At 43.2% G+C, this 15,409-nt stretch overlaps 1 protein-coding gene across 1 annotated transcript; it reads left to right on the top strand.

Annotated features, from left to right (window-relative positions):
* The first annotated feature begins 12,119 nt into the window (after window positions 1-12,119).
* LOC100273108 (uncharacterized) lies at window positions 12,120-15,176 on the top strand. The gene is made up of 7 exons (NM_001147557.2): window positions 12,120-12,515; window positions 13,037-13,206; window positions 13,307-13,533; window positions 13,627-13,711; window positions 13,794-14,151; window positions 14,260-14,317; window positions 14,457-15,176. The coding sequence occupies exons 1-7, from the start codon at window positions 12,398-12,400 to the stop codon at window positions 14,653-14,655; spliced, it is 1,215 nt and encodes a 404-aa protein (NP_001141029.1). The 5' UTR covers window positions 12,120-12,397; the 3' UTR covers window positions 14,656-15,176.
* Window positions 15,177-15,409: the final 233 nt, after the last annotated feature.

Below are 15,409 nucleotides of genomic sequence, written 5' to 3'. Positions count from 1 at the left end.
AAAAAATAAAGTATTAAATTAATTTACAGCAACAAATATATTAGGTTTAAACTAAATTAGAAACTACCTAAAAATAATTTAATATTTATGTACATCTAATATTATTAAATTAAAATGAGACTTTAATTGTGGAAACAAAAATTCTAATCCGTTTCCTAAAGTGCAAATATTGGCTTCCCGATTTTTTGTTCTGGTACATCGAGAACAGAGAGAGTACATGCCAAAAACGGGATGGCAGAGGCGCAAGGCAGCACATCAGGACGGTCACGTGGCGTCGTGCCTACCCTAGGGTCTCACGGGCCTAGCCCGGCCTGCCGGTGAGACGTTGCCGTCAGGCTTCCCCTTGCTTCGTATCTACCACGTGAGCATCATTGCTTAAAAAAAACGAATCATATTATTTTATTGTTATATGTTTTTTTTTCAGAATTAGGACAGCTCCAACATCCGATTATATTGCAAGTCCGCGATAGGATAACATGATTGGGGCGTCAGTGGTTCCATCGCATTCGCCTCCGTCTTGAGAGGGACAACTGTCTCAAGAAAAGCATTTTGAAAAACGACGTGATGGGATGTTCATATACAGGCCAAATTCAATTAATTGGGACTAACACCGGTTGTTGTCATGGTGGTACCAGTACCATGGTCCAGCAGCATGCGCATAGCCACTGAACGGAAACACAACAACCACATGCTGCTGATCATCTGATGGGCCAACCACTTCTCGCACGCTCGGGATGCCTTGGCTACACCACACGCGCCACCTATATGTGTCTTAGCGCACCACGTGTGTCTGCTCCATGGCCACACGATGTAACATATATACGCGTGCGTGTATATACTCTTATCTTAAATGAAATGTAAAAGCAATATGTAAAATAAAAATATGTACAACAACATATTTTAAACTATATCAAACATTGAGTCTATAAAAAATAAGAAAATGAATAAATAATATAATATTATAATAATGTAACAACCTAACATTATATCATTAGGACGGATCGCTTCTTGAGCGAGCCACAAAAGTAAGCTCGGCTCGAGTTCATTCAGACTTATGAGCCTCTCCGATCCGAGCCAAGCCTCGAACTTTTTTTGAGCCCTAGACCACACCTAGGGTGTTATAATCGACTTACAGTCTTGGCAACCGATTCAGTTCTAGTTTTGACTTGCAGCTTCAGCTGAGCAACCACTTGAGTAGTTCTGGTTCCTCAGTTGGGCTGTAAATCCATGACTAGATGCTCTAATATTTAGTTCTAAATTGGGCAATCGAGATTTTAGAAAACCTTTAGTTGTAATTGAGAATATTAATTGAGACCAAAGAGACCTTTAGGGTCTGTTTGATATGGCTTTGCTCCACACTAGAGTAGCTCTACTCTAAAACTCTAGGTGGAGCAGATCTTCTTCTAAGTCTAGATTATTTTCTTATAACCGGTGGTAGAAGCGGGTAAATAACTTTAAACTCTATGTTTAGATTGTTTTTTAAAGATTTCAGAGTAGAAAAGTGTTACTCGAAAAATTTGTAATGCAATTCTAAAACTCCATAGAGTTTGCAACTTTAGAGTTAGAATATTTAGCTAGGTCTGACTAAGTTTCTGAAGCCATACCAAACACCTCCTTAATTTACCTTCAGGTGAGAGCACCTTTAGTTTCGATTGGTGTTACAAAACCAGGATTGAAGTTTGCTTTTCCCTTTATATGATTTTTATCATCCGATTTTTTTATTTAAAACAAATTTTCATATACATATTGGCCCAGCATAATCACATTTTTAACCCAATCAATAAAATGTCTGGTTTGGAATTGCTCCAAAGTTATATCCTATGTAAGTTAAGTCATAGTAGTCAACTTGTAAATAAGGGGACCAAAAAAAGGTATGAGAACCATGCATATAGACATAACCATAAAACTTGATATAAAGCATGAGATCCACTTCAAGTTTACCATGTTTCAAGTAATTCTTGCACAAAAGCCTACGAGCCTATCACATCATGATAGTGGTCCTCATTTATAGATTGGATCTTCGTGAAGGATAATATAAACAGATAGTACCCAATATTTGCAAGCACCCTTAAATAGGCCATCACGAAGGATAATATAAATAGATTGTTACCCCACGGAAGACAATAATTTGTGCCTTCCGTGGACGCCGCTCGATCCTCGCCCATCGTGCGTCGTCATTGCTGCTCGCACATTGAGGGCACCATCGTCGTTCGTGGGTTATAGTGTGTCGTCGCCGCTCAGGCCTAGGGGTGCGAAGCCATCGCTCGCCTCGGAAGCGCTGTCGCCGCTTGCACGTCCGCCTCGGGAGTGCCGCCGCCTCTCGCTCGTCTTGGCTCCATGGGGTCGCCGCCGCTTGCCCTCCGGATCGAGGAGCCGCCACAACCGCTCCTCCAAATCTGGGAACCGCCGCCGCGACTCCAAACCGAGGAATCACCGCCGCCGCGCGTCCGGATCAGGGAGCCACCGCTGCCACAACCGCACCCCTAGGGTCTGCCGCCGCACGCTCTCAGGCAACCGCATCTGTCGCACGTGCCTAGGTGGACACCGTCGCTCGTGCATCAGGGTGGGGCGTCAAAAACTGAGCCCTAGCACTCTGGGGCTTATTTTATAGACGCCTAGACCTGGTCCGGCTCAACCGGATGGCACTTCTGGCCAGAGCTTCCTCTAGTTATTAGAAGCCCAAGACATTAGATATATAAACAATATATAAACAATATATATATATGGAGGGTATATTGGGAGCTTAGGGCTTATAATAGTTATAGGAAACCCAAGCTGACCCTGCACCGCGCCCAACCAACAACCAGGCACATGCACGGTTCCTATTTTTATGGCAGATCCAAAAATTATGGTACCCACTAGAAGCATGCATCTGGTTCCTATTTTTATAGTAGATCCCATAATTATGGCAGGTTGTGAGGGTTTCTATTGCATGCACGCAAATTTTGGATGGTATTTTCGTTTCCTCTCCATACACGCGAAAATTAGATGGCAAATATCGTGTAAAGCATATATATCCTTATAGAAATTTGCATAAATACCTACATCGTGTATCATAGTTGATGAAAAGTTCTAATATGAACCCAACCAATAACCCCACGAAAATGAGTTGTTATTTTATGGCAGATACGATTTTGTGGCGTAAATTAGGGATGGTTTGATCCGACGTGCATGCGAGATCTGATTTTATAGCAGGGACGATTTGTTGATTGGTTTCAGGTCTGAAAATTATGGTAGGCACAAAAAAACTGACATGTAGTACACTTATGGAGACATCTTCAGGTTCGAGCGTAAAACCTTCAATTTTGAGCGTAAAAACCTCAGCTGTGAGTGTAAAATACTGAGCCAACATGAGAGATGTTGATAACTCTGATTTGTTGTATTTATGATCATAAAAATTCTCAAGTTTGAGTATAAAATAGTATTAGATATAGCGTAAATGTTGGTTCACTTCGAATCAATAGTCCACACGTCCATACGGCCACCATAAATCAATGGATTTGATTAGAGATTTGTTTCTTTACGGCAGTCAATGACACCATAGATCAAGGTATTTCCGTTTTGACTATGCCCATGAAAAATATATCATGTGGTACATTGGTGGACACACTACAGGTTCGAGCATAAAAATCTTCAACTTTGAGCATAAACATCCTTAATTTTGGCCATAAATATCGAGCCAACATGAGAGACGTTAATAACTCTGATGCGTTGTATTCATGATCGTAAAAATCCTCAAGTTTGAGCATATATAGAGTAAATGTTGATTCACTCCCAACCAACTGCCCCCAAGTTCATGCGGCCACCATAAATCAAGGGATTTCATTAGGTGGGTTGATTAGGGGATTTGATTAGGAGGGTTGATTAGGAAATTCAATTTTTTGGTAGTCACGGACACCATAGATTAAGGGATTCCCTTTTCAATGTGCATGTGAAAAATATGGTATGTGGTACACTGGTGGACGAACTCCAGATTTGAGCATAAAATCCTTCGGTTGTTATCGTAAATAGTGCAGTGGTAGGCATAAAACACGATAATGGAAGGCATAAACACGGATTAGTGGAGGTCGTCATAGGAAGACGCCGCCGAGGCCACGGGATCGGAGGAAGTCGTCATGGGAGGTGCCCGAATCGTGCTGTATAGGAGGATGTCACGTGTGACCGCCACCACGCGCACCTCATGCCTTGTGTGGTCGTCGCTCGATCCTTGCGCCTCATAGGAGTAGCATCCCAAAAATTCAAATCTTGAAATTTTCTCAAACTTGCTCTAAATTCAAAATGAATTTTAAATTTCGTTTCAAAATGTTTGTTTGCGAGTTGATATCAGCAAATAAAATATAGTGGTCTGTATTCTCTCCAAAATCCTCCTCAAAATATCCACAAATATTTCCCTAGTGATCCCCCTCAAATTCTTTCCAAAAGTACTGCCCAAATATTCCACCAATATTTCTCCAAATACTTTTAAAGCGCCTCAATCCTTTGAGACTCAAATGTGATACAATTACTAGTCCCAGGAGGCTAGTAAACACATTTATACAACAGATGATTCCAGATCTGCTTAAACGAGACAAACCTATAAGGTGGCGATCAACTTGAAGAGTTGGTCCACAACTCGGGACATATCATCAGAGTGGGGCTGAAGCAGCCCGATATACGCAACGAAGAAATCAGCGGTCCAACAGCCACAGGCAAAGTTGGGAACAAGCGTAACTCTTACCCGATCAGCGATCACCTTCTCTGAAAAACAACAAATAAGCAAGGGTGAGTATAAACGTACTTAGCAGAGTAACTGAGAGGGTGTTGAGTGTGTGGAGAGGGAGAGGGTAGCTGGGTGTATTTATAGCTGGGTGTATGTGGTGTAGTAGAGTGAAGTTCACTGTTCGTGAGAATAGTGACGAATGAATCGTCTGACTTAGTATGAACAGGAGAGTTATAGGCAGAATATGGGACAAGAGTATTTTGGGAGTTTTCTGGAACATGAACCATGCTTAAGGGATGACATGGTTGGATATAGAATAGTTTGATAAGAATTTAGAAACAAGAATTATTGGAATCAGAGTTTGGAAGCCTAGTTCGAAGGAATCTCAAAGTTAAGCGTGCTCAACTTGGAGAAATCTGGGATGGGTGACCAGATGGGAAGTTCCCTACTCGAAGGAAAATCACAGTCACCAGAGTTCGTATGACTGGAATATGGGTCTAGCTGGTCTTAGGTGGACTGGATAGCATGATGGATGAGTAGTTGAAATTTGGGGTGATCGGATGATCGATGAATAGCAACGATGAATAGTGATGACGAAAAGTAATTATAGATATCATCGATGAATAGTAACGATGATAAATAGTAACGATGATGAATAGTGTCGGTGAATAGTAACAATGTTGAATAGTGATTGTAAATAGTTCGTATGAACGAACGATAAACGATGAATAGTGACTATGAACGAATGATGAACGATGAATAGGAACTATGAACGAACGGACGAACGATCGAATGATTGGACGAACGAACGATCGGAATTTCGGCAGCATAACGGCTGGACAGAGATTATCTGGACGGACGATCGGAATTGGACCAGGGCTTCCTCTAGCTATTACAAGCCCAGAGCTCCAAATATATTGTAGTATACGGTGACGTCTAAGAGTGGGGGTGAATTATGACTTCTAAAAACTATATCTAAACTAGGCCATAAATAAATCTCTAGAACAAAACCTATGCAAATAACATACTAAATTGTACCAACTAGGTTTTGTCTATGTGTTGATATCTCTACCGCAAAAGGAGTTATGCAATATAAGTTCCAATCCTATATAATATACACTAAGAATAGTAAAGTTGCAACTTAAGTAGAGAGAGTAAATACGGAAGGTTAAAGAGTTAGTAGAGAAAGGAAACTCTCGTGGATGACACTGGTATTTTTACCGAGGTATCCGGAACCACGCATGGTCCTGACTAATCCTCGTTGGTGCCCCTATGCAAAGGGTAGTCCATGCGAGGGCCAAGAATCACGGTCCAGTAACTCCGTAGAGAGATGCGATCCTTCTCCATGCGTAAGTGGTGCTCCACTTCCAGGTCCTCTCGGACGCTCCCCGGCTCCCCGTCGTCTCCACTATTAAGCTTCCGACCGAAACATCGTGGGCCTCGTTCCCTCCAGTACACGGTGGCGGCCGTGTCACAAACACGGTTGACACGGTCTCGCAAGACTTTCACCCCACTCGGTACAATATTACAACAGCTCGAACAAGAGCTGAGTGGTTTTGTGGGTTTTTTCTAATTAATCTCACTCAATTAACTAAGAACCACCTAGAGCAAGCGCATAAGCGGTCTAACTAACCTAAGCACTTCGCAAAGCACCTACGCTAATCACTGAGTCATTCTATTAAGAACTTGTGTGTTTGAGCACTTGGAAATGTGTATACCCTTCCTTGGTATGTTGCTTGGGCTCCCACACCTTCAAATGGCCGGTTGGGTGAAGTATATATAGGTCCCAACTTGAATATAGCTCTTGGAAAGCAGTTATGCAACTTTTTGCGGCGCACCGGACAGGTGCACCGGACTGTCCGGTGGTGCACTGGACATGCCACGTGTACTAGCCGTTAAAGGTAGCCGTTGGAGCTTCCGAAGATGGCGCGCCAGACATGGCGCACCGGACAGCCCACGCAGAACATGATTGCTTGTCGTATTTTGGCCATAACTTATAGCTCCCGAACTCTGATTTCGATGATCTTGTACTTTTTGGAAAGCTTATAAAATCTTGTATATCCCAGAGTTGAATCCATATCATTTTGAGTAAATGGGGAACACACGACAGTCCGGTGAAATAGCTCATGTGATGCTGCGGTTTTTTCTTTGAGGTGTCATCTAGTGAACTACAAACACAAACACTAGCAAACACATTAGTCCAAATGTTATATTGATCATCAAACACCAAAATCGTTTAGCCAAATGGACCGAGTCCATTTTCCTTATATATATAAACTATATATATTACAGTGTGGTTTATAAGAGCATTAATTAGTCCATCAACAATTGTATGGTTTATAATATTTTTCTAATAAAATATAATATTTCTATTTTAGGGAAATAATAAAACACAAGGATAAAGGTGGAGTGTAAAGGAGTCTTCGTAAGGTCGACAACTGTTCACTTGTCTTATAATAGTATATAATCTATGCTAATGCTATAATCTTGAGAAGGAGGGTGGGATCGAAGGAGAGGGAGAGTGGGGAGAGGGACGATCTAAATAATATTGGATATTAGATTTTTGGGTGAGTAGGGAATATGAGGTTATCTAGAAATCTAAACCTTTGGTTTGATGATGTGTTAAGTCTAAGTGCAATTTGTTTGATAAATTTAGTGGAGGCTATGAGTATGGGAGAGATTTGGTTGGGTAGGTTTTGCAAAACTTAAATTTACGGATTATATAGTGATATAGATAAGAATCGTATAAAGGAAGAGAGCCATATATACCCACACATGTGGATGTGTGCGACTTCCTCGATTTTTTAGTCCTGATCATTGGTTCTGAAGAAACCAGCACCACGTCGGCATTAAGTTTTTTTAATCATTTTCTTTATTTAAGAAATCGATCATTTTCACTTTCGTTCCTATCGGCGTACTTTTTTTTTCAGCGGAGCCCTGTGCATACATACAAATTAGGCAGCCAGAGTTCTAGATGGCTAGCTGTTTACTGGCCTTATGTTAAGAAAAGTATAGTGTGTACTGTAACCATTATAATATGTGGACACTCAAATCATTATAATACGGGGAGACTAGTGCCTCAGTGGACTTGAAGTACCTGCTACAGTATTATGTATTCACAAAAGTTGTGGCTATGGACTATGCATCGTTGTCCTGTTGCCCTTAGTTTTTTCAAAAAAAAAATGTTGTCGTTATACGTACTCATACAGTACGTATATGTACTGTCCAGTACTTAGAATGACCAAGCTTTCACATGCACATATACTTGACTACATACTGCCCCCATTAATACCAGAGTTGAGTGTTCTTACCGTCCTAATAATAATGGCTAATGAGTCAATTAAGCTTTCAAGACATTTGTTCGACTTGTGCTCCATGCTGAAATGACAACTATTGTCCTACGTGTTTGACCTAGCGGGATCCACTGCTGGTCGCTGACGTGCGGAGTCGGCCGATGTCTAGCCTCGCACGTCAGTGGTCGGACGTTACTGTAGAGGAATTGCTTCAATGTTTGACAATGACCCTGTTTGAGGTTTGATATATCTTCTATAAAGGTCCGTATGGATGTTGATAATGGAGAAGCTAGAATTGAAATGGTTCCAATATCAAATCAGACTTATATTGGGAATAGGAACATCATGTGATGCTAAGGTGTATAGAATAAACTTTTGTAGCATGTATATCATTTGAAATCCATCTTTTGTTAGCTAGACATACATAAACTCTAGAAATCCCATATGATCAACATTATAAGAAATTTGTTTCTAGTTACCACTTGAAAAAACTAAGCACTAATATCTAGCTACCACTTACAACCCATACATCCTAGATTTGAATTTCGCCAATCAATTCCTTAAACTATCAAACACACACAAATAAAAACAACTTGAAGTTACAATTAATGCATGGATGCAAGTAAGCATATGCGATGCACATTTCAAAATGAAACAACAAAGTGTTCATGAGCCTACTCCGCCACCTGTTTGGCCATTGAAATAATGCAAGTAAGCATATGAGACAGCCTCGTGGTTCACTTGTGTGGTTTACTTGAAATTTTTACCCCTTCAAATTATAAATCTTTCTCTGCACCTCCACTTCTTATGCATATGTTGTAGTTCTTCTCCCCCATTGTCATTAATTACTACCAAGGGTGTGCATTGAATATGCTTGTGATTTTTGTAACCACATTTTGATGAAGATGATCACTTAAAGTTGAGTATCACTTGATATCTTCTTACATTATAATTTCATTAGCTTCCTTCTCATTGGCTTTAACTTGTTGATTTACATAGGCATCTAATTTGGTTTGAAACTCAATAAGCTTCTTCACACATCAAGTGTTAGAATACAAGCCATTTTATACCACTTGAAGTAAGTAACCAAAAAAGTGGTAGAATATGAGCTTCAAAACATTTAATTTTCAATGAATGTCCTTACATCTCACGTATCATGTATATATGCCATAACCACATCACGTAAGGTATGAATGCTCAATACACAAAAGATTTCACCTTTGCTTTTGGTCGGAGGAGGGCTTAGTCATATATGGGATACTTTCTTCACATTTTGTAGAAGCCAAGAATGTTAAACTCATCTTAGCCTGGAAAATCCTGATTTATCCTATGGCTTTGTCAGTGTGTCCACTAATTGAGTATCAGCGACCACACTCTCTATTTTGATATCCCTCTTTGCTTGGTGATATCTTGTTTAATGATAGTGAATATCAATGTTCTTAGTTCTTCTATGTTGAACCGGGTTGGTGGTAACTTTAATGACACTCTCATTATCGCCTTGTAGTGGCACTTGCCCAAACTTGATTCCACAATCCAATAATGAGGCCTTCATCCAAAGTAGTTATGCACAATAACATTCCATGGAGATGCATTTTGCCTTAGTCGTTGATAACTTTAGAAGAGATGTCACCTCAATCTCTCCATGTTTGACAACCTTCAGGTGACGATCCACCGTGAATTGTGACAAGAAATTCTCCTTCGCTTGACACATGTAGTCTTCGTATCGCTGTTGCTCATTGGCTGATAGGCTTTCAATAGCCGACCTAAGGATATTGTCTGGGGAATATCAATGTAATTTTAGAACTGACCATTTGAGGGCCTGATTTTTAGTAGATCTAGACACTGGTCCCCAGCGGAGTCGCCAAAAAGTGTGTTGGCGCTGATCTGGGCGCCAAACACCAAGAGATGAACTGCTTGGCGGTGTTCTCTACGGAGGCGTGGAAGGTTTGTGACCCTGGGTCGGATGGTCCGTGACCTGCACATGAGCGACTCCTTCTCTGAGTATGTCTGGACGGTTTGCAATGGCGTAGAGTGTCGTTTTCTTCGCAACAGACCTAGATCTCACTTCCCAGGAGGGACTCCATCAGGGGGAGAGATCCTAGGGTGTGTCTTAGAGTCGATAAGCCACCCAAGATGCCTCTAGTCGACGTAGAGCCGAAGAGAGGTGAAGATTTGAGGTAGAAGAAGGCTAAATTAGGGCTACTCCTGATGCATAAGGTAAAGATGATAAGTAGAATTGATTGGATTGATTGTGTGAGGTTCAATCGACCGTGACCCTTCATTTATATAAAGGGGGAGGTCTAGACCCGTTACAAGTCGGTTCTCGAGTTAATCCATAAGTTTAACTAATAACAAATCTCATAAGAAATCTGGAACCCTAACTGATTCTGCGCACGCACGGACGGTTTGCGCCTCTACGACGGATAGTGCGGACCACGGACCGTCCGCCAGGCACATTTAGTGCTCAACACCTCTACATCATACACAGCGTACATATCTTGATGCCAACTTCGGCGCCACGTTAGAGCCATTGTGGTGTCTAAGCTATTTATGGTGTAATAACTCAACAATATGATCTATGTCGTTAAGTCGTATAACTTCGATGCCATAAGTGATAGTGTTGACTCTTAGGCTATCCTGAGTAGTAGTTTCGTGAGAATTTTCAAACATTAGTTAGATTGCCACGTCAGATTTTTGGATGACATAACACCATATTTATCTTGAAACGAATGGACATAGTTTCATCATCATGAAACAATATCAACTTATTTTGAAGTTATTGAAAAACACATGAAACCACCATTGAGAGCAATTTTTTTCATTTCATACATTTTTATTGGTCATTTCGATGCAACATTTAATTGACATTTTAGCATGTAAAATCATGAACTAAAACTTTTGCATGTTTTATTCTTTTTTCATCTCATTCTTGATGGTGCGCAATATTAAGAATAACACAATGAAACTCTTATTTGGAGTAGCCTTAGGCTATTCCTAACCCACTATTTCTTATCACGATATACAACTTGCCAAATCATATGTTGCTATACAAGATATAGTTGTCCTAATTATAATATCATCTGATGTTCAATAGTCTTACAGGATTATTAAATGTTAGATGTATACAAGAGTATGAATCGTGCCTGAGCGACATCTCTATTAAAATCTTTATTCTCTTTCCTCTTTACTCACATGTCACATCAGCTTTTCATTCTACCTGGCATATAGCCATATACTAAATGAGTAAGATACCATTAATCCAAACACATTAATAGTTGTATTAGAGATACGAAATTAAAATTAAGGGTATGTTTATATCTCTAGTGCTAAAGTTTAGCGGCTGCTAAAATTTAGCATGTGCTAAACATTAGCACTTGAGGACTGTTTGGATAAAGTGCTAAACTTTATCAACTGCGGCGGCCAATGGTGGGAGAGTGAAAGGGGTAATCCATGCAAAATAGGATTGGAGACTATTTTTAGCATAGTTTTATCATCTTTGGTTGAGCTAAAGTGCTAATATATGCTAAACTTTAGCACAACACTTTTTGTCACATGTTTGTTTCTTTAGCGTCTAAACTTCAGAAGAAAAAAATATAGTGCTAAAGTTTAACGAGAAAACAAACGGTCCTAAAACAAGGTTAAAATGTAAAAAGTTCGGTGGCCTCGTGAATCGTGGTCCGGAGCAGAACTCACGTGGGACCCGTTCCCCGCGCAGAGAATCCCGAGGCCCCACCGCGGGAGCCACTGGCCGCCCACCACGGTTCACCTCGTGCGCTCTCCTTCCCGGACACGTGTCGTCCTATCAACGACCCGCCCACCGCGTCTGAGCCACGCTGGACGCTCGGTCGCCGCACACTCTTCCACCGACATGCGGGGTTCCATTCCTCTCCGCCCAAAATGTCAGTGGCGTTCGACGTAACCAGGCAGAGTGCAGCAGGAAGGACGTTGTGTCGTACCACGTGGGGGACTCGACCGGGGGAACCGGTAAACGTGGCGCGGGCCCCGCCGAGAACGACGCGAGCGATCCGGTCACCGCGGCCCGGGCCCGCTGGCCCCTAGTCGCCACGCGAACCACTCCTTTATTTCTTTTGTTTCCTACTCCTATTTTTAATTATTTTTTTGTTTCCTAATGCCCTCGTTTTCAATTAAAAAGTGAAGCGCAAGCCATTAAACAAACACAAATAGCACACACGGGCACACGGCAGGCCTACAACTACAAGAGGAGAGGAGAAGAGAGAGGAGAATTTTCAATGCTGCCGCGCACCGTCATCACTAGCTAGTGGAGGGGCGGACGAGAAGGCGAGGAGCTGAGGGGAGAGAGGCTTCACAGAGCTTGCTTGAGCCTGGAGGGGGCTGCCGCTGTTTGTCTCTCCACTCCACCCACCAGCAGTTACCTCGGGAGGGCATGGCAAAATCTGGTGCCTCCTTTCCGGAGTCCAGTTGGATGGAGAGGGATTTCCTGGCCGCGATCGGCAAGGAGCAGCAGCACCCGCACAAGGAGGAGGCAGGCGCGGAGGAATCTGGTATGCTCCCGGCCTCCTTTCGCCGCCTGCCGCGCTGCGTTTCTTGATCTGTGCCCGCACCGAGCCGTGCCCTAGTTTCTTGCCGTGCTGGGGTTGGGTTCGCTCCATTCGGTGCGGCGAGATGCGGCATGGGTGCGCTGCGAAATTCAAGCGTCCCTTTCCTCTCTCTCTCTCTTTTCTCTGTGTGTGTTTTGTTGCTGATTACTTTATCTTCGCAACAAAGAGTGTGGGCTTGCTTGGCTGGCATGCCTGCCGAATTCCTTTTGACGGCCGGCCTGCCGTGTACGCTCGATTGTGGGGAGAGTTAATACGTGAAGAAAGCGACGATGTTTCCGGGAGAGGCTGGCCGAGCCTTTCGGACAGCCGCGCGTGTCGTTAGTTGATTTCGAGCTGCTAGTAGTCTGATCGCTCGTGTGGGATGGGGATGGTTAACGGATCCATCTCTGGGTTCTTGCTTTGCTGTGTGTATTTATGTGCCGGCGTCTGATTGTCAGAGGCATGTGTGCAATCTCTCTCCCCAGCTTACTTCGGCGGAGCAGGAGCAGCAGCAGCAGCCCCGGCAATGGACTGGTCCTTCGCTAGCAAGCCCGGCGCCGCCCCGGCGTTGATGTCGTTCCGGTCAGCTTCGTTCCCCCAGTTCTCCTCCTTCGACGGCGCCAAGAACCCGGCCCCTCGTATCCTCACGCACCAGGTTTGCGCGGCTGCCCTTCTTGGTTCTGGTCCATGTCAGCTTCCGAGTTTTTACTGATACATCTAGGTCCCTTTTCGGGCCTCTGATGATGCTTTTGCAGAGGTCGTTCGGCCCCGACAGCACGCACTACGCCGCCGCGCACCGCACGCAGCATGCGCTGAACGGGGCTAGAGTCACTCCGGTCTCGTCGCCGTTCAACCAGAACAGTCCGATGTTCAGGGTCCAGAGCTCGCCTAGCCTTCCGAACGGTACTGCGTTCAAGCAGCCGCCTTTTGCCATCAACAACAACGCTGCGGCCAGTTCTACTGTTGGTTTCTATGGAACAAGGTACTCCTGGTTTATCTGCTGTTACCACAGTGACTTATAAAAGTGGCTGTGGAATTAGTATCGACTGAAACATTGCTTGTTTTGCCTGTGAAGGGATGTGGTGAGGCCAAAGACAGCACAATTGACGATCTTCTATGCTGGTTCTGTCAACGTATTCGACAACGTCTCAGCTGAGAAGGTATAATTTCTCATGGCCTTTCCATTTTGATGCTAATTTGCTTTGCATTTAAGCTCCTTCATTGACATTTTCCGTTCCACAGGCTCAGGAGCTCATGCTCTTAGCCAGCAGAGGGTCTCTTCCAAGCTCAGCCCCCGTGGCCCGTAAGCCAGAAGCTCCTATTCTCGCTCCAGCAAAAGTCACAGCGCCTGAGGTTTTGCATGCAACACAGATGCTGTTTCAAAAACCACAACACGTTTCTCCACCTTCGTCTGCCATCTCCAAACCAATCCCTGGCATCTTGCAAGCTGCAAGTCTCCCCAGGAGCGCCTCGAGCTCTAACCTTGACTCCCCATTTCCAAAATCTTCAGTGCCATTTCCTGTTTCTCCTGTAAGTCAGGCTCCGAGAGCTCAGCCTGCAACCATTGCCGCTACAACTGCAGCAGCAATAATGCCTAGAGGTACCGTTGGCTGTTTATGGTTTGCATAGCACCAACTGGCTATCATTGGAGTATTCAGTAATTCTGGTTGCTCATTTGTTGTATTGAAATTGTCATTGTCTGTTGCAGCTGTCCCTCAAGCTAGAAAGGCGTCCCTTGCTCGATTCTTGGAGAAAAGAAAGGAAAGGTAGAATCCATATTCTTGCTCCCAATGTCCTAAAAACAGGGCATTGGTTTCCGAGTGCATCGCAGCACCTTAATTCCTTACGACATATTTGCATTTGCGTTCCAAAGCTGGTTCTGATCTGTGTATACTTCTCTTGCAGGGTGACAACTGCTGCACCTTACCCATCAGCCAAGAGCCCGATGGAGAGCAGTGACACGTTTGGCAGTGGGAGCGCCAACGACAAGTCATCATGCACAGACATTGCCCTCTCAAGCAACCATGAGGAGTCCCTATGTTTAGGGCAGCCCAGGAACATCAGCTTCATCCAAGAGTCCCCCAGTACAAAACTACAGATCTGATCTGAATATCTGATCATGCCCAATGTTCATAGATTTGTCCAGGCTGACTGATGCAAGGACCATACGATACTTTTGCATTCAGGCAAGGACTCGAGAGGAAGAGATTACGTATGTTATCGGTGCCGCTAGCTGTTGTTTATGATGATGTTTTGTTGTGCTAGTTTACTGTGATGCTGGTGGTGCCCCCACCTAACTAACAAGAGAGCTGTCACTTGCAGACTCTTGATTTTTTTTTGTCCTAGCGCCATTTCTTTAGCGGTATCAAGTCAATTTATATAGGCTTACAAATTCTGCGCCTTTTGTATGGCCAAAGTGTAATATTTTTGTTCTTGTATTATGAACCTCCATGCTGCAGAATGCAAGAGCAAATCTTATTGTCGATGGTGTTCTCATTGCCAGCATGTGTACGCAGTAGCGGTTCATGTTGTTTTGAGCTGTTCTGTTTTAATAATATCTCAAAAGGTTGCCGATTGGTGCCCGTAAGGATGACATTTCAAGAACAGATGGGCAGCAGTCGTTGCAAGGTTTTGGATGTTCGCAAGTGGCTCCTCAACCAGTACGTTCTGATATTTTCTTGCTGATTCCTCGAAAGATTTGACACATCCTCATTGAGGTCAGTCAGCCATCACAAGGTTTGGAATGTTGGCATGTTGCTTTCGTAGTGGGAAATTTTAAACGCATTTTGTTTGCCATGTTAATTGAAAAATTGTTGATGGCCAAATTTGCTACACGTATGTTTGAGCTTAACTAATTT

This window comes from Zea mays, chromosome 7 (genome assembly GCF_902167145.1).
Source record: "Zea mays cultivar B73 chromosome 7, Zm-B73-REFERENCE-NAM-5.0, whole genome shotgun sequence".
NCBI lineage: Eukaryota > Viridiplantae > Streptophyta > Magnoliopsida > Poales > Poaceae > Zea > Zea mays.
This window is presented reverse-complemented; position numbering and strand designations above follow the sequence as displayed.

Excerpts from the sequence above, each read along its gene's own strand:
- LOC100273108 (NM_001147557.2), top strand. The coding sequence starts at position 12,398 with ATGGCAAAATCTGGTGCCTCCTTTCCGGAGTCCAGTTGGATGGAGAGG. Across the intron at positions 12,516-13,036 it reads GGCAGGCGCGGAGGAATCTG|CTTACTTCGGCGGAGCAGGA; the intron begins GTATGCTCCCGG and ends CTCTCTCCCCAG. Across the intron at positions 14,318-14,456 it reads TTGGAGAAAAGAAAGGAAAG|GGTGACAACTGCTGCACCTT; the intron begins GTAGAATCCATA and ends CTTCTCTTGCAG.